At 37.9% G+C, this 25,972-nt stretch overlaps 2 protein-coding genes across 3 annotated transcripts in view; one reads left to right on the plus strand and one right to left on the minus strand.

Moving 5' to 3' along the window:
* Window positions 1–25,972, plus strand: part of LOC139946866 (transmembrane protein 39A-like) — a 79,914-nt gene that overhangs the window by 16,208 nt on the left and 37,734 nt on the right. The gene's annotated exons all lie outside the window — the stretch shown is intronic.
* The window catches only part of LOC139946863 (tubby-related protein 4-like), a 60,484-nt gene continuing 40,055 nt past the window's right edge, over window positions 5,544–25,972 (minus strand). The window contains exons 7-16 of one of the 2 annotated variants that reach the window (XR_011787288.1): window positions 20,045–20,176; window positions 19,013–19,146; window positions 18,048–18,272; window positions 15,593–15,647; window positions 14,710–14,889; window positions 13,296–13,552; window positions 12,677–12,917; window positions 11,323–12,524; window positions 10,822–11,035; window positions 5,544–8,351 (exon numbers count right to left, since the gene is read on the minus strand). Coding sequence is in view for 1 of the 2 variants with exons in the window: in XM_071944608.1 (XP_071800709.1) it covers window positions 10,919–11,035; window positions 11,323–12,524; window positions 12,677–12,917; window positions 13,296–13,552; window positions 14,710–14,889; window positions 15,593–15,647; window positions 18,048–18,272; window positions 19,013–19,146; window positions 20,045–20,176 (2,543 nt within the window). In the remaining variant the exon portion in view is untranslated. Of the gene's footprint in view, window positions 11,036–11,322; window positions 12,525–12,676; window positions 12,918–13,295; window positions 13,553–14,709; window positions 14,890–15,592; window positions 15,648–18,047; window positions 18,273–19,012; window positions 19,147–20,044; window positions 20,177–25,972 lie in introns of both variants that reach the window. The other variant, XM_071944608.1, reaches the window with a different exon arrangement.

The following is a 25,972-nucleotide window of genomic DNA, read 5'->3' on the forward strand; positions in this document are numbered from 1 at the left end:
AAACAAGAATTGAACAAATGATTGGTTTCAATCTAAAAACATAATTGCTCGATGATTTTAAAGATCATACCAGTGCAATCCTCCAACCCCCAAAGATTTAACTTCATGTGAAATACCTTCAAAGTCAAGGATATGGCGTTTAATGGTTGAATTTGAGGAAATAGAAACTAAATTTCCTATAAATAACTGGTTGCTGATTTTGATCGGCACAATAAAATGACAAATTTGAGTATGTACAAAATCTGCCTTATGAAAACAGGCAATATATATCTAATTGTTTTCACGAAATTGTGAGCAGGATGAAAATTTCTCACTTTGGTTTTATGGTATAACGTCAGAGCATTTTTCAAATTTCATACTCAAATTGGAGGATCTTTCTTTTTAAAGAAGGTAGACCTAGAAATTTTTCTTACAATAATTCATTATACTTGCAAATACTGGCCTAAATGTTTTCATTATCAAATTCATTAAAGTGTTATTTATGATTCATTGTAGGCTTTTGTTAAGCTTGTTTTTGTAAATAAACAACTATCTTTGATTGTATATGCTTCATGTCAAACGTCTAGTAAACCAACTTTAGTTGTCTCTGACCTTTCCAAAATCCCTTTGAAGACCCAATGTAGTCCCTACCTGATGTCTATTTTTTTAAATGAAAATTTTAACCTGGAATAATTTACTGAGTCAAATTTGAGTGAAATTTACCAAGTACAAACTTCCCCTTAAAAGACACTACCAAAACCCCATCAAATGTCCAGTCACTTCATCCCATTACTAACTATTGAGCTGAATGAGTGAAATTTACCAAGTACAAACTTCCCCTTAGAAGACACTACCCAAAACCTCATCCAATATCCAGTCACTTCATCCCATTACTTACTATTGAGCTGAATGAGTGAAATTTACTAAGTACAAACTTTCCCCTTAGAAGTCGACACTACCCTTTAGTTACTATTGAGCTGATGAACGAGTGAAATTTACCAAGTACAAACGTTCCCCCCTGTCCCAATACCTAATCATTAGTGCCTGTAGTGTATACATGATGCACTGAGCTAAGTGTGAAAAATGTCTAAGTACAAATTTATTCTTTATATATTAGAAACGAACACATTTTGACGGGGGGACCCAATTGCTCAACAGGGTAGACCGTGCGTTAGGAAGCAACTGACCCCGGTTCAAACCCAGTGTGTGTACGCCGAACCTGAGGTCCGAGCCGAGGAAACTAGAATAAGAATAAGAAAAAGAAAAAGCTCCTTTTGCTAAAATTTAATATTTTTAATTTAATTCGTTTTTCTAAAAAAGGCCATAGTTACATGTTGGGGATTTGAACCCAGGACCATAGCGTCTGGAGTCACTGAGTCCTTCCACTGGACCACAAACTCCTCTTAAGAAAATTGCATCTGACGTTAATTAAAACCCTTAGAATGGACACAGGCAATGAAAAAGAAAATTAAAACACAAGGGGAATTGAACCCAGGACAATAGCGCCTGGAGTCACTGAGTCCTTCCACTGGACCACAAACTCCTCTTAAGAAACTTGCATCTGACGTTAATTAAAACCCTTAGAATGGACACAGACAATGAAAAATAAAAGGAACAGAGTGGGATTTGAACCCAGGACCATAGCATCTGGAGTCACTGAGTCCTTCCACTGGACCACAAACTCTTCTTAAGAAACTTGCATCTGACATTAATTAAAACCCTTAGAATGGACACAGGCAATGAAAAAGAAAAGGAACAGAGTGGGATTTGAACCCAGGACCATAGCATCTGGAGTCACTGAGTCCTTCCACTGGACCACAAACTCCTCTTAAGAAACTTGCATCTGACGTTAATTAAAACCCTTAGAATGGACACAGACAATGAAAAATAAAAGGAACAGAGTGGGATTTGAACCCAGGACCATAGCATCTGGAGTCACTGAGTCCTTCCACTGGACCACCAACTCTTCTTAAGAAACTTGCATCTGACATTAATTAAAACCCTTAGAATGGACACAGGCAATGAAAAATAAAAGGAACAGAGTGGGATTTGAACCCAGGACCATAGCATCTGGAGTCACTGAGTCCTTCCACTGGACCACAAACTCCTCTTAAGAAACTTGCATCTGACGTTAATTAAAACCCTTAGAACGGACACAGACAATAAAAAATCAAAGGAACAGAGTGGGATTTGAACCCAGGACCATAGCATCTGGAGTCACTGAGTCCTTCCACTGGACCACCAACTCTTCTTAAGAAACTGGTATCTGACGTTAATTAAAACCCTTAGAATGGACACAGGCAATGTAAAAAAAAAAAGGAACACAGTGGGGTTTGAACCAGGGACCCCAGTATCTGGAGTCAGTGAGTCCTTCCAATGGACCACCAACTCTTCTTAAGAAATTTTCATCTGACATCAATTAAAACCCTTAGAATGGACACGGGCAATGGAAAATAAAAGGAACTGAGTGGGATTTGAACCCAGGACCATATCTTCTGTAGTCAGTGAGTCCTTCCACTGGACCACCAACGCTTCTTAAGAAACTTGCATCTGAAGTTAATTAAGACCCTTAGAATGGACACAGGCAATAACAAAGAAAACAAGTCATAGATTGGGAATTGAACCAAGGACCCAACAGTCCCAAGTCAGTGAGTCCTTCCACTGGACCACAAGCTCTTTTTAGAATTTTTACAAATTCTTGAATATTTAAAGCAAATCCCAGCAGTTTCAGAATTTGAAAATGATTGAAGTCTGATAACCAAAATCTAGCACAGACTTGCATTTTAAATAATGATAAAAATTGTATCGAGTAGTATGGTTTTGTAAAAAGGTGCATTGTGTAAGACCTGCATTTATGTGACAAACTACTAGTGTATTGAATGTGTTGACACCAATGGTATTTGCAGCTACTGTCCTGCAAGGCTCGTCATTTTGGGAGTCAAACAGCACCCCTGGTACACGTCGTGTAACCCCCGCCCTGCCCAAAAGTCAGACTGTTGAACCTAACCTTCATTGCCATAAAGATACCCTGGTTTAGCGGATAATGTTAATGAGACTAGGCCAAGATGTAACTGTCTTGGCATCACCACATCTTCCACAATTATATCCACAGTTGTATGGAGAGGACACAGTCACCAAGATACACCTGCTTGTGAGGGGTTTGGGAAAAAAAATACATTTTAAGCTCCATTTTTAAAGACACTGGACACTATTTGTAATTGTCAAAGACTAGTCTTCACAGTTGATGTATCTCAACATATGCATAAAATAACAAACCTGTGAGAATTTTAGCTCAATCGATTGTCAAAGTTGCGAGATATTAATCAAAGAAACATTCACCCTTGTCCCACCATGGTCACACGAAGTTGTGTGCTTTCAGATGCTTGATTTCGAGACCTCAAATTCTAAGTCTGAGGTCTCAAAAATCAAATTCATGAAAAGTTACTTCTTTCTCGAAAACTACGTCACTTCAGAGAGAGCTGTTTCTCACAATGTTTTATATCATAACACCCCTAACAAATATTCTGCCTTTTCATTGGTTTAGAGTGCGTCACATGATATGTATTAGTTTTACTAGCCGTGTGATAGTGCATCGTTTGATAGTCCGAACGACTCACACGGCGTGCAGTACCCAGACGTCTTTTTACCCACCTCAAACCCAATCAGTTGTGCATCTGTGTATCTGAACCGCGCATATGAACGTTACGTGTAAAAAGATGATAAACATTAATTGTATACTATTAACCTCTTCCCATTACTCGTTACCAAGAAAGGTTTTATGATAATAATTATTTTGAGTAATTACAAATAGTGTCCACTGCCTTTAAGGCATTGTTATATCAAAAATAATGAATATCTTGAGAAATTTCAAAGATAGAAAACTCAAACCAAGAATGTTCTGCTCCTCACACTCCATTTAGCCTCTCTATGAAATATAAGGCGATTTGGAAAACAAAATTTTTCGCGCAAATTTTGAAAAAACGTCAAGGGGTAACTCTTGCCATTTTTTCAGTCTCGAAATTGTTTTCTCTCAGATTTACCTCAAAATTAAATCAAAGAAAGTCCTTTATATGTAGAGGACAGTCGCCAAGTTATAGGTGCTTGGGGCAAGGGGTTTGGACTGAAAATATGTTTTAAGCTCAATTTTAAGGCACGATTGTATCGAAAAATTATAAATATTTTCCAGCTCCCTTATAAGACATTGATATATAATATCGAAAAATAATGAATATCTTGAAAAGTTTCACAGAAAGAAGACTCAAACCAAGAATTTTCTGCCCCTTGCACTCCATTTCACCTCTCTATCAAAAATAAGGCGATTTGGAAATTTTCCGGGAAAATTTTGAAAAAATTTCAAGGGGCAAATGTTGCAATTTTTTCAGCCTCAAAATTTGTTTCTCTCTGATTTACCTAAACATTAATTGAAAGAAAGTCATTGGTTTGTAGGCATCATTTTTGGCCCCTATGATACACGGAAAAAATTAACATCTTGAAAAAGTTGTAAAACGAATTTGTGCAGGAACTTAGTCAGAAGGCGACCAGGCTTGTGAATTGAATCAAGGACCTTGGGGTCCCTTCTTCATAAACTTGAGTTTGAGTTTTAAATCGAACACAGAATGAAACAAATTGAACAGATAAAGGATTTTTTGGCCGGTATTACCAGGGATGAGATTGTTCAGTCTTTTGGCTGATTTCAGTCTTTTAATGTCGGCCTGGTGAAGAAAATCTGACAATTTTTTTTTCCACGAAGATAGGAATCCTGCTCATTTGTCTACTTTTCTGGTGCTTTGGATTCTGTTTCCAAAAGCTCCTGGAATCTATAACCACAGGGGTTACCAAACAGAAGAATTGCCTTAATTTCAACATACCTTTGCATTTCTATCCAAGTTTCAGACTTTTTCGTTAGTAATGACTCTCACCCCTGTGTTACTGATGGGTAGTTATGTCTGTGTAAATTCTAGCAAATCAGCACCTCTGCCTGCCCCCCTTTGGTCTATTCCTATTGATGTTTTCACATTATGTTTGGTGTTTAGACTTTTTGGTTTGGGTTACAGCTATGTTTTCAAATCAAAACAGGTTCTGTGCAAAGCAGGTTTTGTTTTTAGGGGAGGGGGTCTTTTCCGATAATATTACAACTCTAAATTAAAGAATTTGGATACCTTTTTAAAATCTCCATAGAGTTACATTAAACTTACAGGGTTTGAAGATAATGGTAGTAGAAAGCTTCCCTTCAAATATTACTTACTAAGGTGCTGTAGTTTTTGAGAAATGAGTAAAACAATGTCATGAAAATACGTTTGTAAATGATTAAAACAACTTTCGTCTCATGAGACGAAAATTATCTTCATGACATTGTTTTACTCATTTCCCAAAAAACTACAGCACCTCAGCACTTAATATTTTCAGGGAAGCTTTCTGCTATCATTATCTTCAAACTGTGTAAGTTTAGTGTAAATCTGTGGACACTGTGTTTTTGTCCTACAAAAGTTACATAGACCCTTTAAAAAAACCAAACAATGTTTCCAAGACAATAAATCTTGTTTTTATTTAATAAGAATGTTTGTTATCACAATCAATGTTGTGTGAATACACAGTTTCTTCTTAATACCCCAATACTTGACATATAAAATCTCTTTTGAACATACAATTACAATATATTACTTGATATCAATTAAATATCAGATGTTACCTTTTGTCCATTCAAGGTAATCTGATTTATTACAACTCTTTAAATACTACTTATACAATATTAATTACTGTGAATACCATACTAGATAGAGGAAACATAGATATAACAATTAGTAGAGGCAGGACTCCAGACAACTCTCGCACAGAAAACACATATCCTCTTTCAAGAATTTAGACAACAATCATTACATTTACATGTTAATTTGTCTCACTATGTTTGACAAATTGTGACTGTGTCCATTTGAACTCTTCCACCAACTGAGAAGACGTTTTGTGAAAAAAGTTCCCAAGCCCAGTAAAGGTATTGTTTAAATTTGTAATCTGTGGTTTGGACCTGGTTTTAATTATGGAAGTAATCACTAGCAACTTGCCAGTAGTTATGGTTCCCATGTCTCTCTTTCCCAAAGTAAACAAATTTTGTTTGTAAAATAACACAGGTTGGTTAGTCTCTTGTCAAAACAAGTTTGAACATGTTTCGATGCGTCACTGTAGTTGTCACACAGTGTGTTAAAAATTACATTCTTTCAAACGTCTTGAACCAAGACTCAAAAGTAATCTGGGCAGAATTGCAGATTGGCTTTACTACATAACCTGACTGTATCAGAAACAGCTTCTAACATCAAACTGGAATGGCCAAACTGTTTCCCTATGTGGGAAAGTTAACCAATCAAATGACAGGTTATGTAAGTGTATTTTTACAAGTTGTACACCACTTCAAATCAATCATTCATTCATACACACCCATTCTGCCGTGTCATTCCAGCGTCAATCACACATTAAAAGGCTACAAACATTATTGGTAAAATATGACCAAGTGCATGCATAGTTTAACAAAAAACATAAAAACATACAAAACAAAGACCATTGTTACAATCAGCCATTGGCAGACCAGCAGGCCAACAATGGATTAAAGCAATGCACAATAATAACAGTAGCCGTCTAACTGAAGTCGGCTTTAATTCCACCCTTTTTGTATAATGTATGCCCAACCCATACTTCAGCAACCCTTAATCTTTCTCAAATCAAAAAATCAAAACCATCCATGATTTTTCCCAGCAACATTAATGCAAAAATAACTTCTTTATCAGCAATAGTGATAAAAAAAAATGCCCCACACAATTTTGCAAAATTTTATTTCTCCTTACCAGGGCTGACAACTACCTCATGGGAAAAGTTCCCTACTTGAAAAAGGGGCTTTAGATATACCTCACACACTTCAAGCAGATATTAAAACTTTCTGCTTTTAAGCAATAAACTGTTTTTAAAAAACCAGCACAAAAGCACAAAATAATCGCAACAAGGTTTGGAAAAGAACAAAAAAAAAAAAAATTAAAAATAAGTTGCTTAGTTTGAAAATGCTGTCACACATAAATGTTTGAGAAATACATTTTCACAACATTACCTTTGGCACATTTTTCATCTCAAAATTTGACTAATTTGTTATTCTAAATAATGATTTGATAAGTATGGAGTTAAACATACATGTAGTCGCTGTTGAATTTCAGTTAATTTGTTGGGCAAGGATTTATGATAAAACTTAAAATAAACTAATAAAAGAAGTTGTAAAATGGAGGTTTACTATGGATGATTTTAAATAATAAAAGGAGTAATATAACTCCACTGGAGAGAAAAAAGGAGTATACAAGTAAATGGAAGTTAAATTTACTTTAAGCGTGTTATAATACTTGGATGAAGCTACAATCACAGTAAGCTCACAGTCGGTTCTTTAAAGCCCTTAAAGTAAAATAAAAAAAAGCACACTGACTATAAGGCCTTATACAATGCATGTTGTTGACCTTTGGCAAAGTTTGACCTGGCAACAGCAGAATGACAACATACCATGAAAAGATCTGCTCATAATTGAAGTATCTGTTACCGAACCCAGACATCTTCCCCCCCCCCCCATTAAGGAAGTCCCTGTTACCCCATGGTTTCCCATTTGGGTACCTCAGGGAAAGTTGGGCTTCATACCAGGGGTGCGTTTTGGCGGTCGTTACCAGTAACTGTTTCGGTCATTGGACAGTAATTACCAATGGGCTACTGAACTGAAGCAGTTATTGCCGCTTAGAAACCTTGTGTTTTAATACGCTTAAAAGCGCTATATAAATGTATGTTATTATTATTGGTTAGGACCACCAAAACGCACTCCAGTACAGGTATATACCAAAACAACAAAAACCTCTTTGGCAAATGTTTTCGCATGTCAACTCTCCCGACGCTGTTTACACTCAACCAATACTAAAAAATTAATCACTACATTGTACTTTACTTTCAGGTCCTACAATCGACAGTATACAGCTAATCCGACTTGGGAAGCACTCATTTTATCCTCAAAAGTTGTATTGGTAATCTATTTGAACACACAGGGTATAAATCCCTTGCATTTGATGCCAAGTTTGAGATTAAAGGGGATTATAGGTGGCAGCAAACTTACCAGGTAAATTTCCACTAGCTCTTCACCATTACATTAAAGAATGCACACAGAACAACTTAGTTGGCAAGACCGATATATGTGGACTAGGTAGACACACAAAATCCATGCATCAAGCCACCATCAGCCCCATAAACAAAGGCGCAGTGTTGCGTATAACAATGTATTAACTTGGGTAGTCTGCTGCCACCTACTGTCCCCAAAAGTCTCACACGGATTCATTTCAAGCAGTATGCTTTAAACAGGATTGGACCTGAGCAGCAAAACAAAAAAATTCTTCTGTAATTTATCAATGTGCAAAACATTTACTTTATAGTCCGTGACATTAACACCACAAACTTAAGACATTTAATGTTATATAACTTATTTATGAGTTTTAGAAGCGGAGTTGTTTTGCTCTTAAAGACACTGGACACTGTTGGTATGTGTCAAAGACCAGTCTTCTCACATGGTGTATCTCAACATACGCATAAAATAACAAACCTGTGAAAATTTGAGCTCAATTGATCGTCATAATTGCGAGATAATAATAAAAGAAAAAAAGCCCTTGTCACACGAAGTTGTGTGCTTTCAGATGCTTGATTTCGAGACCTCAAATTCTAAATCCAAGGTCTCAAAATCAAACTCGTGGACAATCACTTCTTTCTCAAAAACTACGTCACTTCAGAGGGAGCCGTTTCTCACAATGTTTTATACTATCAACCTCTCCCCATTACTCGTTACCAAGTAAGGTTCTATGCTAATAATTATTTTGAGTAATTACCAATAGTGTCCACTCCCTTTAAGCAATATACCTTTTTAAAAATTTCCTTATAAAAACAAAATTATCTACCCAGTTGGGAGAATAAAATGTTCAGACCACAACCTTACATTTGTTTTTGGCCTTTATATACTACTGTTCTTTATGTTTTCATTTTACCCTTTCACTCATATCAAATATTTGTTATAACGTTTTAGAAACACAAAAGGAGTTGCAAAGACAACAAACTTGTTCTCATGATATGAGTTACAGTGATATATTTAGCTTGTTGATACAGTGGTGTGCAGTGCATTTTACATCTCAACAGTTTCTTTTAAAGAAAGAAACAGATAATAAAATAAAATTTTGTCAACTTTGCCCTTCTGAGATAAAATTGAGTTGTTTTTTAAGTATTAATTTAGATTTACTATTGGCTTGTAATATATACTTTTTAGTTTGGATTCTTTTTGCCAATGCATTCATATTTTTTCGAAAATCAAGACAAAAAATATACAAACTAATGATGTAGTGTTGGCGTCGAGAAAATTAAGTAAACACAATTTTTATTTTTATTTTTTTAAATTAATCAAAAATGTACACCCAGTATTGTTTTTAAACATATTTTAGTGTTTGACTTAAAATATCATACACTATTGCATTTGTGTTTTCTGAGATGCTCAATTGTATGTAGCGATAGCAGCCATGATGCAGCAAATGGTCTTTTTAAATAAAAACAAAGTTTTCAAATTTAGGCAGAACATATTTTGGTCAAAGTATGAACCATAAATGGTGGCAGTAAGCACTTGATTGCAGCAGACGTTCTACTGACATCAATGACAAATCATTCCCTTCCTTCCCCATCCAATCCTCTTACAAAGTAAATAGTCCAGCATGAAAACAAGGAGCTTTTTGCAGCAACAAATTTCCTTATTATCTCTCAGTAAATTGTACATGACAACTGCCGTTGTTTACCCCCTCCCGAAAAAAAGAGATTATTCAAAATGTAGATCTGAAACTGTCTTTACAATGCATTATCATATCAACCTTTCGTGGTGCGTAGTAAACAAAAGGAAATTTTGAATTACAAATATGCCAAATGTGCATATTTCTACTTCCCCTTCCATGGTTTTCCCCCGTTGTTAAACTAAATATTCAAAGTTCTCAGGTCCATGGTGTATGACACTTTAGCTTCAATGTCGGCTTGCAAATGCAAAAAGTCAGTGCACAGAATAATTCAGTGAAAACTTTACAAGCTGGTGTTTTTATCTTAAGCTACACTTTGTTTGATTAAACTGATGTGGTTAAAAGGGAAGGTACAACATTGGTAATTAATTCTTGCATCTTGAGTTGATTTTAAACAAAGTTTCCACCTATGCTTTTTTCTAAATCAAATTTCTAGTATAGCTTGTCGTCTTGGCAACCATTGATGGTCTTTTTCCCACCATGGTTAGCAAACATTGTTATGGGCATGTTCTATGATTATTAACTAGCAAGTTAAAGCCATTGGACCCTTCCGGTACAGAAAAAAAAGAAAAGTTCACAGATTTACAAATAACTTACAGGGTTTACAGAAGGTAGTGGTGAAATACTTCTCTTGAAATATTATTCCATGAAATGCTTTACCTTTTGAGAAAACAGTAAAACAATATAAATTCTCGTTAACGAGAATTACGGATTTATTTATTACATGCCATGACACGGTGAAAAGCGCGGATACAAGGGTGGGTTTTCCCGTTATTTTTTCCCCACTCCGATGACCGATTGAGCCCACATTTTCACAGGTTTGTTATTTGATATAGAAGTTGTGATACACGAAGTGTGGGACTTGGACAAAACTGTTTACCGAAAGGGTCCAATGGCTTTAAGAGGCTGAAATAAAAATATAGCAATTTTGTAACTTCCCTTTATGAGTTGAAAACCGGTCGACTTTCTGCTTAGTCGCAAATAAGCAAAATAGAACCACCCGCTTTTACAGCAAGCTTACTTTAAAGTGAGTGAAGAAGAGTACCACTCATTTCTCCATTAATGACTGGTTGCCGTAGAAATCATTTCCCGTTGGCGATATCCTCAAGTGTTCATATTCACTTCAGGCGTTGCGTAACGTTTGCCAGTGCAACTGCAAAAGCTTGAAGGGCCGCAAACGGATACTGGAAGTCCAATGTATAAGCGTGACCATCGATTCTACCAAACTGCATCACCTGAAGCGGGCAGGAAAAACAATGAACCAATTTAATATGTAAAACGGTCACCTGATGAACCTTGTGTTATTTGATTGGTCCAGTACAGGGATGTCAGGAGAATCAATTGGATAAGTAAGTCAATTGGACTGGTTGTATATAAATGTTTGAACTGAACAAAGAACTTACTTAATGTAGAACAGAACCTAAGACCCCAATGCAATACAAGTGTCTTGATTTTACCAAATCATATAATACGCATCTTGCAGTCTGAAGTATACCCTCCCGTAAAAAAAAGAGAAGCTCACCTGTTTGCCATTTAACTCCACTTGGAAGTTCTTAGCTGATTCTTGGGTCACCCTCCCACCAAAGTCCAATTGGTACACTTGGGTACCCTCATTCCAGAGGGGTGCTTTGTTGTGCATAACAAACACCCTTGATTTGCAGTCTGCGTACTGCCTCATCAGCTTAGCCTTACGGGATTTGGAACTGCTAGCTGGTGTCTCATCACTGCTGTTATCGGCACCTTCACTCTCTGAGCTGTCGACTTGAACTTTCAGGTTCCCTCTGGATGGACTTCCGCCGCCACAGAGGGATGTACGTCTCTCCTTCATCTTCTTTGTAGTCTTTTCTTGCTCGGGGACAATCTCACTGTCTTGATTCTGTGTGGTTTGCCTGCCACCACCGGACGACGTCCCAGCACAGCTTTCACTCCTGCTGCGAGTCTTCGACTTGGGACGTTTGCGTTTTTCCTGGGGTGACTTCCCCACCCCTGATGGACTACTATCTCTCCCGCTACCATTCTGTAAACTGTTTCTGTTGTCTGTTTGCATTGTAATCTTTGGAGTGGAGCTAGACCTTGGTCGATTGCACTTCGACGCCGGACTCAGATTCCGTTGTGATTGCACTGATACATCTCTCTCGGTTCCACGTCGTAAGCTGTCAAGCTTCTTGTGCGACGGCGACCCACTACTGCAGCCCTCATGCACTTCCATCAACAGAGATTTGTGGTCCATTGTTTGGTTGGTCACACCATCAGCCTGGTGGTGCTGTGAGACACTGCTTGGAATCAACTGACTTGCACTATCTGCCCAGCGTGGCATGTCAGACTGCAGTTCTTCAAAATCACATGGGTCGCTTGAAAGCAGGGTTCCATCCACAATTTCAGTGGTTCCGTTTATAATATGGGCATTTTCTACGACGTCTAGTGATCCTGTTCTCCCTGCCACTGTTGTGGATGCTTCCAATGAATTTTTAAGTATATTTGTAGTCCGCCGCTTTGGTACCGCCCCCTGCCTAATGAACTGTTCTCGATCAGGTTGGACCTTAGTTGCAGGGGGAATATTCTCATTGGTTACTTCACGTTGCCTGGGAACTTCCATTGCAGGTGGAGGGGGTTCCTGGTCAGCAACATCAAGATCACTACTTGAGAAGCTACGATTGGTCGATTTCATTGGAGCAATTGGGGCGGGGCCACCAGCTCTGTTCAAGGGGGGTTGTGGAGGTGGCTCTGAAAAAGACATAAACATCAAAATTACCAAGTGGACGTTTCTTGGGGTATTTGTACCTATAACACTACTCCTAACTGATGTCATTATTTTTTTCCAAATGGGAAACACAATGGGATTACAAAGATTTGATAAAATTTGGTTGACCTCTTACCTCCAGGGTCATCCTCATCCTCACTGAATACATTAGGATCAAAGTCTGCATCATCATCCCTCCGTGGCTTGGCATCAGGGCGAAGCTCCACAAGAGCGATGGTCATCTGCCGGGGCTGCAGGTGAAGAAGGCTCGTCCTGTAGTTGACCTGACCGAGGTTGGATGGCAGGAAGCGTGCCAGGCCATGAATCTTAAACTTTGTACCCCATATATTGGAGGTCACCTCCACAAGGCGATTTTGCTATAAGGAAGTAAAATAAGAAAATGTATCCGTGGAAATACGTGAGGAGAGTTTACACATCACAAGTGTATAATTTCAACGAAACATAAATGCCTAATTGACATATGCACCATCTCTCCCCATACAGCAGCAATAGAAAATACAGGGGGAAAAAACACCCCTTGAATTCCTTGAAACTAATGGCTGCCATTTGTTGCTGACACACCATGTGTATTGAGGCGGTTAGTGTGAAATGTGCTATATAAGAACCCGTCATTACTATTCTTGTGAATTATCTAGAATTATCACAGGTCAGTTCACGCCAAGGAACAGACTGTACACACTCTTGCTAAAACATAAATTTGCCTAGATTTAGACTGTGTTTCTTGGCCATCTTACCTCAGGGAGACTCTCCAAGAATAAGCTATCATACTGGCGCTCTTTCCGTCTGGGTGAATCTGTACCATTACTTCCATCCCGTATAAGTCTAGGGCTGCCTCCTCCCCCTCCACTCCCTCCACCATCCTTCACTGATGTGCCGTTGCTCCTCATCATTCTCGATAATGCTTCATCTTCACTGTCATCTGAACTGGAGCTACTACTTGAAGATGAAATAGTCGTACCCAAAGGCAATCTCTCATCATCTTCACCCATGCCTAGATCAGACAAAGTTTAAAGATACACTTTCTTCAATTTAAGAGATACTTCGGATCACCCATTAAATAAACCCTCAAAAAAACGCAATCATTAATCCCATAAAGGTGTTATACAACAAATACATCCATGTAGGAATGATAAATAGATTAGAGCTCCGCCATGCTGGCACTCTCAATAGAAGCTCTAGAAGCTAATCAATCGGAAAAGAAATTGAGAATTGGCATATTGTGCGATAAAAACCATCAAGCAAAAATAAAATGTGAGAAAAAAAACCCCAAAACTATGGACAAAGAAAGAAAGAAGTTTTACATTTATACTGTAAAATAATCATTTAGTTCATCCAGGGTATATCGCGCACTTGTGTTGCACCAACATCTTGACTGTTGTTTGAAAAACACAACGCGTTCAATCACAATTTTGACCTTTCAAGCCCACATGCACTACAGCATGTAAATTTGTTTCTAATGTACATGTAATACACATGCAATGCCAACGATCATACAACGCCCTCTATCGGCAATGAGTTGCATTTTGTTAATAGCCTCATTTCAAGGCTGCACATCCCTGATACTATATTCTGTATCCACGGTATATAAAGCGTTATGTTTTACTGAGTCACATAGAGATGCAAAGACCACATCGTTCTCATGAATATTGATATAATTGTAGCCAATCACGTTGTGCCCTGCTTTTGTGTACATTCTCATAGAGCACAAGGAAAATAGATGACGGTACAATATGCGTACTGCAGATCCCTGACAAGTACACTGCACATGTACATTGGGTTAAAGGACTTTGAGTGTGCTGTATTATGTATGTGTAGCTGGGAGTTTTTTTTGTGACTTTTCCTTTTCTTTTCTTTTCTTCATTCTGTGAGTGCCTACTTGTTAAAAAGCGGAAGTAAACAATCGGGGCACTCAATGGAAAAAAAGGGGACGGTAAATGGTAAATGAATGAGCGGATATCTGCTTGAACAGAGATTTCACAGGCCAGTTCAAAATGCATTGTACAATTTCATCAAAAGTTTCTTAGAGCATGCAGGCTAAAGCGCTAATCGCTGTTGACATTATCTTGGTTTCTTAAATAACAAACATACACAAAAGTCATAGAAATACTGTCAAGTATTGTGGTGTGTTTCACTTTCCATATATCTTACCTTGTTTCTGATCCACCTTGGGGTCGTAAATGACAAATTCAGGGCGGAGCTTACTGACCCTTCGACCTTTAAGTAGGGGGACCAATCCTCCAAGATATTCCAGGAACAAGGTGTAGCAGGAGCTGCTAGGGTTGGTGTCATCTCCTGTTCGAATCATTGTGCAGTGAAGTCTTTCATTACCTGCAAACAAACAAAATTGTTTAGTTTGTAAGAGAAATGTGAAGGAGACAACATGTAGAGTGACACGGTTGACATGGGCCCAATTTCATCGAGCTGCTACGCACAAAAATTTGCTTAGCGTGAAATTTCTTCCTTGATAAAAACAGGACTACCAACCAAATTTCCATTTGTTGCATATTGCTTGTTACAGGTATTCAGCTGTTGTTTACTTATCCTGAAAAATCATTTGAAAATTTGGTTGGTAATCCTGTTTTTATGAAGGCAAAAATTTCATGCTAAGAAAACTTTTGTGCTTAGCAGCTCTATGAAATTGGGTCTCAGGTGAAATTGCCTTGTTGTTTTGGAATGGAACTGCTCTTTAGAATGCGAGTGCTCTTTACAGGGCTTATTGTAAGAGGGGGTTTGTGGGTGCAGTGTGCTCAACTATAACTACACTGTACACAAATGGCTCTCTCCTCTTCCTACCAAAGACAATCTAGACGAGTGACCAATACTTCCTTTAAACACTTTGTGCTTTCATGATAAGTCATACAAAATATTTATTAGCAGAAAGCCACAGAAAACCAACAGCCATACAACAATATCAGACACACAGCAGGCAACAGTGAAACTTTCTGAGACGGGACTTGTGAGCACACAAGGCTTTAATATACATGAGCATGAGTATTGGGTAAAATCAACTTAAGTCAGGAATGATTTCTACCTGGTGGAGGTCTACTGCCGAATTCTCTTAGCTTGGTCGGATCTGGAATACACCCCTGAGTGGAAGACAAAAAAACAAAACAAAATGAGGAATTTGAAAACTGAAAATGTAATGGCTTATTTTGGGTCATAGCACAGGTGTGCAAATATTGCAGCTCTTTCAAGATCATCCTGCAACCATCTTTGTCATGTCTTCACATTGTGAGAAAAAGCAAGATTGACATGATTCAAAAAGAGGGCCAGATTGTTTTCTCTCCAAGCTGCAATTTGAATATATAGGTTTAAAGGGATGAAACCAAGACGGCCGAACAACAATAAAGGTAAAATGTTGGTCATACTAGGTTTCTAATGGTTCAAGCCACTAAACATACATGTATATGTATACCTTAACCGAAATTACTTCTGCTGAACATTTTGAGGAAAGTTAATTGCTGTTTCATTTTCAGAACCAAACAATTGCTTTTTTTTGCAAGGCCTTCCAACACACTACCTGAATTTAATGACATGGTTGTTTCATACTTTCATTGTTATAATTTTAAAACTCAATCATCATATCATGAAACTACTGTGCAAAAAGGAATTGCCCCCAAACCCCATCATTGCCACAAAGTTGTTGATGTAGCTGTGTTTCCAGCTCCCTTTTCAGGTTTTCTCCTTCCTAAAGGGGACTGTTTAATTCTCTTTGCTGCCATGTCAGAAAATCCCTCGAGGGGAGCCTATGCTACATTCAGCACTGCTTAAGTCTATACATATACAAGAAAAATACCCGAGATTGGAACTTAAAAAAACAAAATGCAACAGAATTCTTTGCCCACGTTTAATGTGCACCCCTTTTCAAACAGTAGGTGTTTTCCTTGTCCTGGAATGTCCAGCCTACTGTAGATTCACAGACTTAGTAGTCTGAAATCGTGGAGAGAAATTTGATTCTGTCAGGGGACCCAACAATGCTCAATCTTACAAACCAAATCCAGCATCAAGGGACTGCAACAAATAGCCACTGGTGTCTCGGGAGCTCAGGTATAAGGTTTCGTCCCAGTGCACCCTTCTTTTTCCCCCTCCGTTAAGAAACAATAAAGCAAGTTTTTTTTTTTTCATGAAACATTCATCTTGAAAAATGAGACGGCAATTTCTGAGAAATGTAAATCTACATACATGCAATGTATGACATGTTTTTTATATTCTTAAATAACAATGGGAATGAAAGTTAACACTAATCAATTTTGTTTAACTGCTGAAATTACATCCATAAGAACAGTTGTACATGTAGATCATACATTTTCTGATCAACCACCCTAAAATTAAAGACCTACATGTAGGTGTTGAGTTGGTAAAAAATTCACAAGCTCAATTGTTTAAATTAGCTGCAAACTATATTTCAGTGTACATGTACACATGTACATGTACATAACTTTGATGCACGTTATGTGTTGTTTTCCCCCCTAAAGTAATTCTCAAAAAAAAAACATTTTTGACTGTGCCTCTCCTTAGAATCAGTCAAAATCACACAGCCACACGGCTGCTTTTGAAAGGTGTAGTAACTGTGCTGTAAATAAGTGTTTGGATCATGCCACCAAGGTACTAATGTGTCATCTGGAAGCGTGATTTAAATTGTATTTGAGCAATTTTGCTATAAGCAAGCTTTGAGAGTGATCTGTCATTTAATCATGATTTACAGCACACTTCAATTTCTTTCGTTTACTGACAAAAGATTTACCCCAAGCAACAATAGCTTTTCAAAACCATTCAGGAAACTAAATAACAATTTACTAGAGGCTTGATTATGATATTTGCAAAATACCCTCACTTCTTGAGAATATGATGGAATTCTAAATCTATCAAATTGTAACTTCCTCCCTTTCCCCCCAAGACAATGGCAATTCCAAGTCCAATCTGAGTCACTGATATATAATGCATACCCCGCTTGCCACTTTGCAAATTAAGAGGATTTGCCTCGATTCACCTTTTCAATCAAACCTAGCAGACCTGAGAGACAGAATGGAGTTAAAGTGCTGAGGATTGATTTAAGGTGGAGGCACCTTGGGGGAACCATGGATAATGGTAGCCTCAAGAGTCAATTTAAGGACAAGAAAATCAACCGAGTTGACGCATCAAGCTGTGAAGATACGGTAGTGGTCTCGTATTAACACACGCAATCACATTGTATTCTCCAAGAATAATTTGGTGTATCATGTGATCACCTTTCACCTGGTCTAGAAATTTTTTAAATAACTTAAATAAAAGAACTCTGTAATCTAGAACTGCCTCTAGCTACCGGGCAATCTCGGTGGTCTAGTTGGTATGACACTGCTCTAGAATTGCAAAGGTCTTGGGTTCGAATCCCACCCGAGTAATATGCCTTTGATTTTTTTCAAAGAGCTTGGGAAAGTACTGAGAATACAGTGCTTACACACATCGGTGTATATATGGGTAAAAGCAAAAATAATATTAAGAAATACCTTGACAGTTAGCGCAAGTCTCTCTGTTACTTGACTCCTGAGTCGAATCGGCAGTGGAAGCTTCGCCATCGACTTCTCCTCATTCACCAGCGATATGATGACCTCACGACATAGCACCTGCAATGGAGCCACGCCCTTTTCAACCCAAGCCACATGGAGGATAGACCCACATGCGACAAACAGACGGCGATCATTGTGACCCCATGTCAGAGCTGAAAGAGGGCGCTGTTATACACAAACAAAAACAAAACATGTTTAAACGTCTGTCATTCTTTTATTTTGTTGGAATAAACTTTTTACAAGCAACGTTTCAGCCTCAGGTTTCTGGACCAATTCACGTCATTTCAATTATCTCAATCAAGAACTTTTATCATAAAACTCATCCGTGTTGAAACTCAAGCAGCAAGATATTTGTCTGTTGATGAAGAATTTCCATACTCAAATAATTCTACCAACACTAAAGCCCAGTTCATACTTCCTACGAATGCGAATTGAATTTTGATGTCACATGGCTATTTTCGTAGCAAATGTTTCGCAGGAGTTAAACACAGTTAAACTGTTTTGAGTTATTCGTTGCGAGTTTGTGACATCAAAATGCACTTCGATTCACATTCGCAGGAAGTATGAACTTTAATGGAACTCCAACTCTCCTAACTATATAGTATATATATCATACTGGTAAAGACGTAGGCATGATTATAAGAACTTCATCCCAACCAACACCTCATCCTTACTAACAACAGTCATCTCAAGATTAATTACAAAGTGTCATTAAGAGGCAGCTTAGTGTTATCAAGAGTTCACTAAGCATGTCCGTCGTCCCTTCAGAATCTCCACCACATAGTCCCTTATGTTGGCACTCACCCACCCTCCGAACCCCTACCCCGAAGTCACCCCACGATCACACAATCCACCCTTATCCCAGCCCTCACCCAATCACTCCTAACTACGACTCTTAGCCTTACCTGTGAGGGTATGTTAAGAGTAAACCTCAGGTGGCCATTGGTGTTGTAGAATTTGACAGCACTGATGCTCTCTACGGGCTGCGTGCCACCCACGGCAAGGAAGGCCCCACAGCTGCTCCATTCAATCTTGATGTCTGGGGGTAAGAAGTGTAAAAATGTCACCAGCAAATAAAAAAACGTGTTTTTATTTCCTAGAGAGACTGAAAGAGTTGCTTCTCTTCACACAGGAGTAGTGAATGGGGAACTATGAGTGTTGGATTAATGAACGTAATACTAATCAAAGGCCTTTAACTTAAGCATCAAAGCAATTTTACAGAGCCTTCTCGTAGAACAAAATGTATTCCCAAAATCATCACAATTCCTGACAACTAGTCACAGTAACAATCACCTAAATGCACTTAAGATTCAATTAGTTCGGTACAATCAGGTGCTGATGGGCCCTACTTGTTAAATGCGTTTAAATAATAACCTTAAATTACCTGTCAGGTTATTTAAATCCATGCAACATTTATACTCTTTTACTCTATACACTACTTTATAAGCTGCAACTTCCACCTGAAAATGTGCTTAGAATTAAGAACAGAGGCATCATTCCAGAGATTTGATTTCTTCATATAATTAAAGAATAAATGTCACCTATGGCCTCTCCCTTGTTCCCATGTATTGTGTCCCCTCCCACCCCCACCACCCTTCCTTCTCTCCTTTTCCACCCCCTTTTCTTTCCAAGTCATCCTTGGTTTATTTTCTGTTTTGATGTATATTTTAACTCCGGTGTATTTTAAAACTATTTTTTTGTGCAATGTGATATTTTAATTATATTGTTGCTGTTTTAATTTCTACGGTTCATGTATGTTTTGTGCTATTTTTAATACCTGTATATTAATGTGCAAATCGAGAAAGTGATTTGCATGTTGTGCATGACGAATAAAGAATTGAATTGAATTGAATCGAATCGAGTATAAGCAACTAATATTCCTATGAATATGAAAGTATTTATCAAGCCCATTATTGAAGACAGAAAAGCCAAATTACCTGTCATTTCTGTTTTTATAATAATTGGTGCGAGGTCATCATATGCTTTCATTAATTGGATCTCGCTATCGCCAAGGTCTACTGCCATCACTGGGCACCTCTTCTTGCTCATCCGTGATCGACGTTCACTCCCTGGAGATTACAAAACACATTAGATAAAAGAGTAAATACACACCAACTCAACGCACTTCTATAACCTTCTAGAAAGTTTTAGAATTCACAAAGAAGACCTGGGGAATTACATTTTTGGGATGGTGGTTTGTTCAACAAAGTAGAGTGGCACAAAATGAAATTTCGATTGGACAAACATTTGTGCAGCATGCGAACAAAGGCCTTGTCCAGGAGCTGCACAAATGAGCAGGAATTCATCTTTACATAAAAATCCAATTTGCCAGGTCCTACCCCACATAGAGCTCAAGGAAAATGTTCGTACATGTATGTATATGATACAAAATGGAAATATCTTCATTTATTTTCCTTGATGGAAAACCTTCTAAAAATTGTGGAAATTTTTTGGAGAAAGGAAGAGAGGTGATGTTGCTACATCATGCACATGATAGCCATAAATACATCCTTCAAAAACGAGACGAGACACCAAGCTTCAAAAAAATGCAACACCTTTTTTACTTTTATAAGCTCAATATCATTCGGCATAAGTCACAAACACTACGTTATTCATATGCCATTTCTTTGACTCGCTACTGCTAAGTAACATCTTTCAGTGAATAGAAAATGTGTGTCACTCTATGGAGTTGGTACCATGTGGCTGTATGGACACCTGTGATGGCTGGGCTAGTAATGTGTTAAATCTGACCTCCATGGCTAAACTAACCCCTTAGTACTCATTACATGTACTTGCTAGAGGCTGCATGGTCCCCTGTGTGTTAAGATCATAGAGCAGGGACCAGGGCCCAATTTCATGGCTCTGCTTACCGCCGCATTCTGCGCTTACGATCACCATTCTCTTCTTACGTGCAAGCGCCGAATTTCTGCGCTAGCCTTGTAAGCGTAGAATGCCTAGTATCATGGAGCCAAAATTCCCCGCTAACCCTTGAAATACGCTTGCCGTAAGCACAGAAACCCTGCTTCCTTAAGCGCCAATTCTGTGCTTACAGTAAGCAGTGCCTGCTCTATGGTTTAGATCTTCCATGGTTTAGGTATTCCTGACGACCACACATAAGGAAAACACACACTATAAAGGAACTCAAGTTTTGCGTAGGCTCACTGCATGCCTGATACTTCATGGAGGCAACAAAGGCGTTTGCCTCCATGCCCCTTAGTCATTGCCTTGGTGCCCTTGAGATACTACAGTAGAAATTTACAATTTCCTCATAGGGTGCCCTTTACCAAAGAGAAAATGCCTTGGTGCCCTTGCCCTTTCAAAATGAAGCATATAGGCCTGTCACTGTACAAATTCAAGTTCTGGTTCACTTAATATTTGGATGCGCTCAAGTAGATCTGAGAAGGCCAAGTGCGCATGTAATTCGATCCGTTTAACCGCTTAGTGAGAATGTACAGGTATGTTGAAGAGCATTGTACATGGCGAGTACTTACATTACAAATCCCTTGTGGTTTATATTGATTACAAATTATTGTATGGTTATGCGTCAACAAGCACGCCAGTGAACTTGTATGGAATTTGCATGCCTGGTCTCAGGTAAGGCATCATTGGTTTGCTCATAGAGCAAGTCTGTACCTTGCACCATAGATGGTTTGGCTATGCAGGGTGAGCCCATCACAATTAAACACTCTCTTAGAGTTTGACAGGCCTGAAATTTCACGGGACAACGAAGGCGATTGCCCCCATGCCCCCTGGCTATTGCCTTGGTGCCCTTGAAATGCTCCAGTAGAAATTTACTATTTCCTCATAGGGTGCCCTTTACCAAGGAGAAATCACCTTGGTGCCCTTGCCCTTTCAAAAACGAAGCATATAGACCTGATCTCCATTATTTTAAAGTCCAACCACTAGACTTTAATTAAAATTGGTTACGCAAATACCGGTTGTTCATAAAAACCTGTTGATTACATTTTGAGTACTGCAAAACTCTGAACAATGTTGATCGTCCAACCATGGTCCGACAGCCTGTCAAGCATTACAATTTTGACTATGAATGGTGTCATGACAAAATACTAATGGGGTGTTTAGCGCCCTACTCAAGACCCTTGTGGAATCTGTACACGTATGCCCCAACACACTCCCTCATGGTGCTTTCTGATTGATTCAGTAGTTAAGAGTAAATGTTTATTTTGCTTCAAGGCATAGGCCTCCTCTGTAGATTTCCTTCGGTGTTTTCCCATTAACAAACTAAACTCTTACATTTGTGTTTAAGTCCTTTGATAATCAAATAGCATGTCATTTAAGCGACAAACAGAACATGAAGCATCACAATTATGGAGATGTATACAGTTAAGCAAATAGAATATTGCAATTAGCGATGTAGACACCTAATAGTGAAATGCATTACATCCATTATGCATCTTTGTGCCGGCAGTTTCCACCTGACAAAATGTTGAAGTGCCCAAATGGAACACTGCAGTTAAGTACACCCAGTGGTCCAACTACACATGTGCATATATCACTCATTCATCTTCAGAAAAATCTACCAAGGAAACCTTCAGTCACAATTATGGACAGAACCAAATTAAAGTTAGACCCCTTGCTGTCAATCACATTGTATCCTTACGCTTTCCCAGTACGCTCTTTCCTTACCAAAAAATCTCAAACTGAGCTCAGAATTGAAGTCCTGTTTATGAAAAGAACCCCAAATAACATAACAATTACATGTTACAACCCTTGCTGTCAACCCTTTCTGTCTGTCTTGAAATCTGTCGGACACTATACACTAATTTTAAACACAAAGTTACATGTACATGTATATGAAATGACGAACTGATTTTTAGTCAAACAACAAAATTTGGATTGCAATCAACGCCAACTTCCAAACAGTCAAATTATTATTTTATTATTTTATAATATCGATAATAGCATACTATCCCAACTGGGAGACATCTCTGCTGTGATGGCAACCCTCACTCCTAATAAGGATATCAATAATTCCACTCAGGAAACCTTTGTAATATTGTATAGTAAAAAAAAACCAAAGATTCCCAATACATGCAAAGCTTTATAATTCCAAAAAAGAAATCATGAATTGCTTTGTGTATATTTTTCACTGGGTACAAATTAATGGTCCATGAATCCTTATGGAATACATTACACAAATTATCAGAACCGGAGGTGTAGTGCTGAATTACAGTTTTCAATCAAAATTGATTTTTCTTAGTCTGGAAGCTGTGCCGTTACCATGGCAACCCGTCAACACTGAATCACAAATGAGTTTCACCAAATCTTCTTAATGGAATTTTTGGGGGGGTTAAACCGGATGCAAATTCACAAGTGAGGATTCTTTGACAGCAAGTGTTCTTCAACAAAACATAACTGTCGTAAAATTAAGGTCTATGATATATGATCGCTCAGCGAGTTTTGTTCCTTACTTAACATACAGTATTCCACCTTCAAGGTTGAGACATTTTTTTAAAAGCATCTTCCTTTATACAAAATTCCTTAAAAGGAATTTTGTATAAAGGAAGATATACTATCTGAAATATTCCTATTAGATTATGCCTGTCAATAAAATGTTTGATAAACGTTTGTGATATGTTGTATTGTAATTTATGATGAAGCAAAAATGCACAGTTCAAATCTGTTAATGTATCATGATGATCAAATGTTGTGAAGAAAACTGTGCATTGCTTTTCAACATTGACTTTCAGGGGGTGACTTCTTCAACAACAAAATGCCCAATCAATAGACTGTCTACGTCTTGCGCATATTCAAACATCGGGACCCATCCATTACAGTGCGTGAGTTTGTTTCCTTAATGCATTAAAGGCAGTGGACACTATTGGTAATTACTCAAAATAATTATCATCATAAAACCTTACTTGATTACGAGTAATGAGTAGAGGTTGATGTCGTAAAACATTGTGAGAAACAGCTCCCTCTGAAGTAACGTAGTCTTCGAGAAAGAAGTAATTTTCCACGAATTTGATTTCAAGACCTCAAGTTTAGAATTTTAGGTCTCGAAATCAAGCATCAGAAAGCACACAACTTCGTGTGACAAGGGTTTTTTCTTCTTTCATTATTATCTCGCAAATTCAACGACCGATTGAGCTCAAATTTGCACAGGTTTGTTATTTTATGCATATGTTGAGATACACCAACTGTAAACACTAGTCTTTGACAATTACCAATAGTGTCCACTGTCTTTAAAGCCATTGGACCCTTTCGGTTCAGAAAAAAAATAAAAGTTCACAGATTTACAAATAACTTACAGGGTTTACAGAAGGCAATGGTGAAAGACTTCTCTTGAAATATTATTCCATAAAATGCTTTACTTTTTGAGAAAACAGCAAAACAATATAAATTCTCGCTAACGAGAATTACGGGTTTATTTTAAACACATGTCATGACACGGCGAAACGCGCGGAAAAACAAGGGTGGGTTTTTCCGTTGTTTTCTCCCGACTCCGATGACCGATTGAGCCCAGTTTTGTTATTTAATATAGAAGTTGTGGTACACAAAGTGTGGGCCTTGGACAACACTGTTTACCGAAAGGGTCCAATGGCTTTAAAGCTATTAGTGGGTACAAAGAGGTTCCAAAATGTTCAGAGACGCGCAGGACTTGCATGGTCTGTTTAGTTTACAAGCCAACTGGTTGTGACTACATGTACATGTAGTTGACAGTTAATTTTTGCAGAAATTTGTCAATAATTATGAAAGTATGCACAGTGCAGACTTTCATATTATATCATGGCATTCATAATCAACTTCAAAGCCACAATTCTGGCATATTACAACAGAGAACCGAATGGCATAGACAATTACACAAAGAGCGTCCTTGTCAAATATATATGAACACTAAACGCTGCTTCATATTTGAAGCCAGAATATTTATATACCTTTAATAAGTTCATTCTGTCACTCCGTCAAAAATAACCTTTAGAAAATTTGAATATGAACACAAAATTTTATAACACACTTTCAGGTAGTCAATGGACGTTTGTACACTGATTTTACAGTGTGTACTAGCAACAGTTATTTATCAGTGAATCAACAATGAGACATCTGATATGTAACTTGACCAGCTCAGCAATGATTTTTTCCTAATGACTTTTCCCCATGCTGACTATTATATTCTAGAACAGCTGAACATTGATCCTTTGCTGTGAACAGGAATTCATTCCAGACGTTCATAGACGTTCATGTACTGGAACATTGACATAGTCAAATGAAACCCAGTACAATCAAACCCACATCATCAAAGTCTTGTTCCTTGTGAACATCAACTGTTATGAATAGTATATAAAAGAAAAGAACCTGGCTAATTTCCCTTCCAGCCTCAGTCTGATTGTATTGACTTGAATCGGAGTAAAAAACATGGCAGTGATTGCTGAAACCTTTTAGTGGCCTGAGTGTCTGCAAGTGGCCTAAACCGATTACCGGTACCTAACAGCAAACTGCAAATATCAAGGGTGCATATGATCCACTCCAATTCAACCTGTACAACACACCATTCAACCTGTAAAACTCAAGTGTTAAATATTACTCCTCTCTTCCTAGGGTAGCATAGATTTTATTTTATGAAATAATGGTTAAGATAGCGGTTTTCTACATATTTGAAATTCAACAGAAATAAACAAAAATCTTAAAAACCCTGCAGTTTTGGACGAACGGATTAGGAGAAAAGTGCAGGTTAGGAACGCTATACACAATCATCAATATATACATGTACTTTAGTTCATTTCTATTTTTGGATGTGACAAATGAGAAAAATGTGTAAAAGACAAGTTTATTCTGATTATCTTTTGAAGCTGATGATGAATACAATGGCAACAATACTGGCATTAATTTCACAGCGCTGCTCA

The sequence above is a fragment of the Asterias amurensis genome, chromosome 14 (genome assembly GCF_032118995.1).
Source record: "Asterias amurensis chromosome 14, ASM3211899v1".
NCBI classification, from domain to species: Eukaryota; Metazoa; Echinodermata; class Asteroidea; order Forcipulatida; family Asteriidae; genus Asterias; species Asterias amurensis.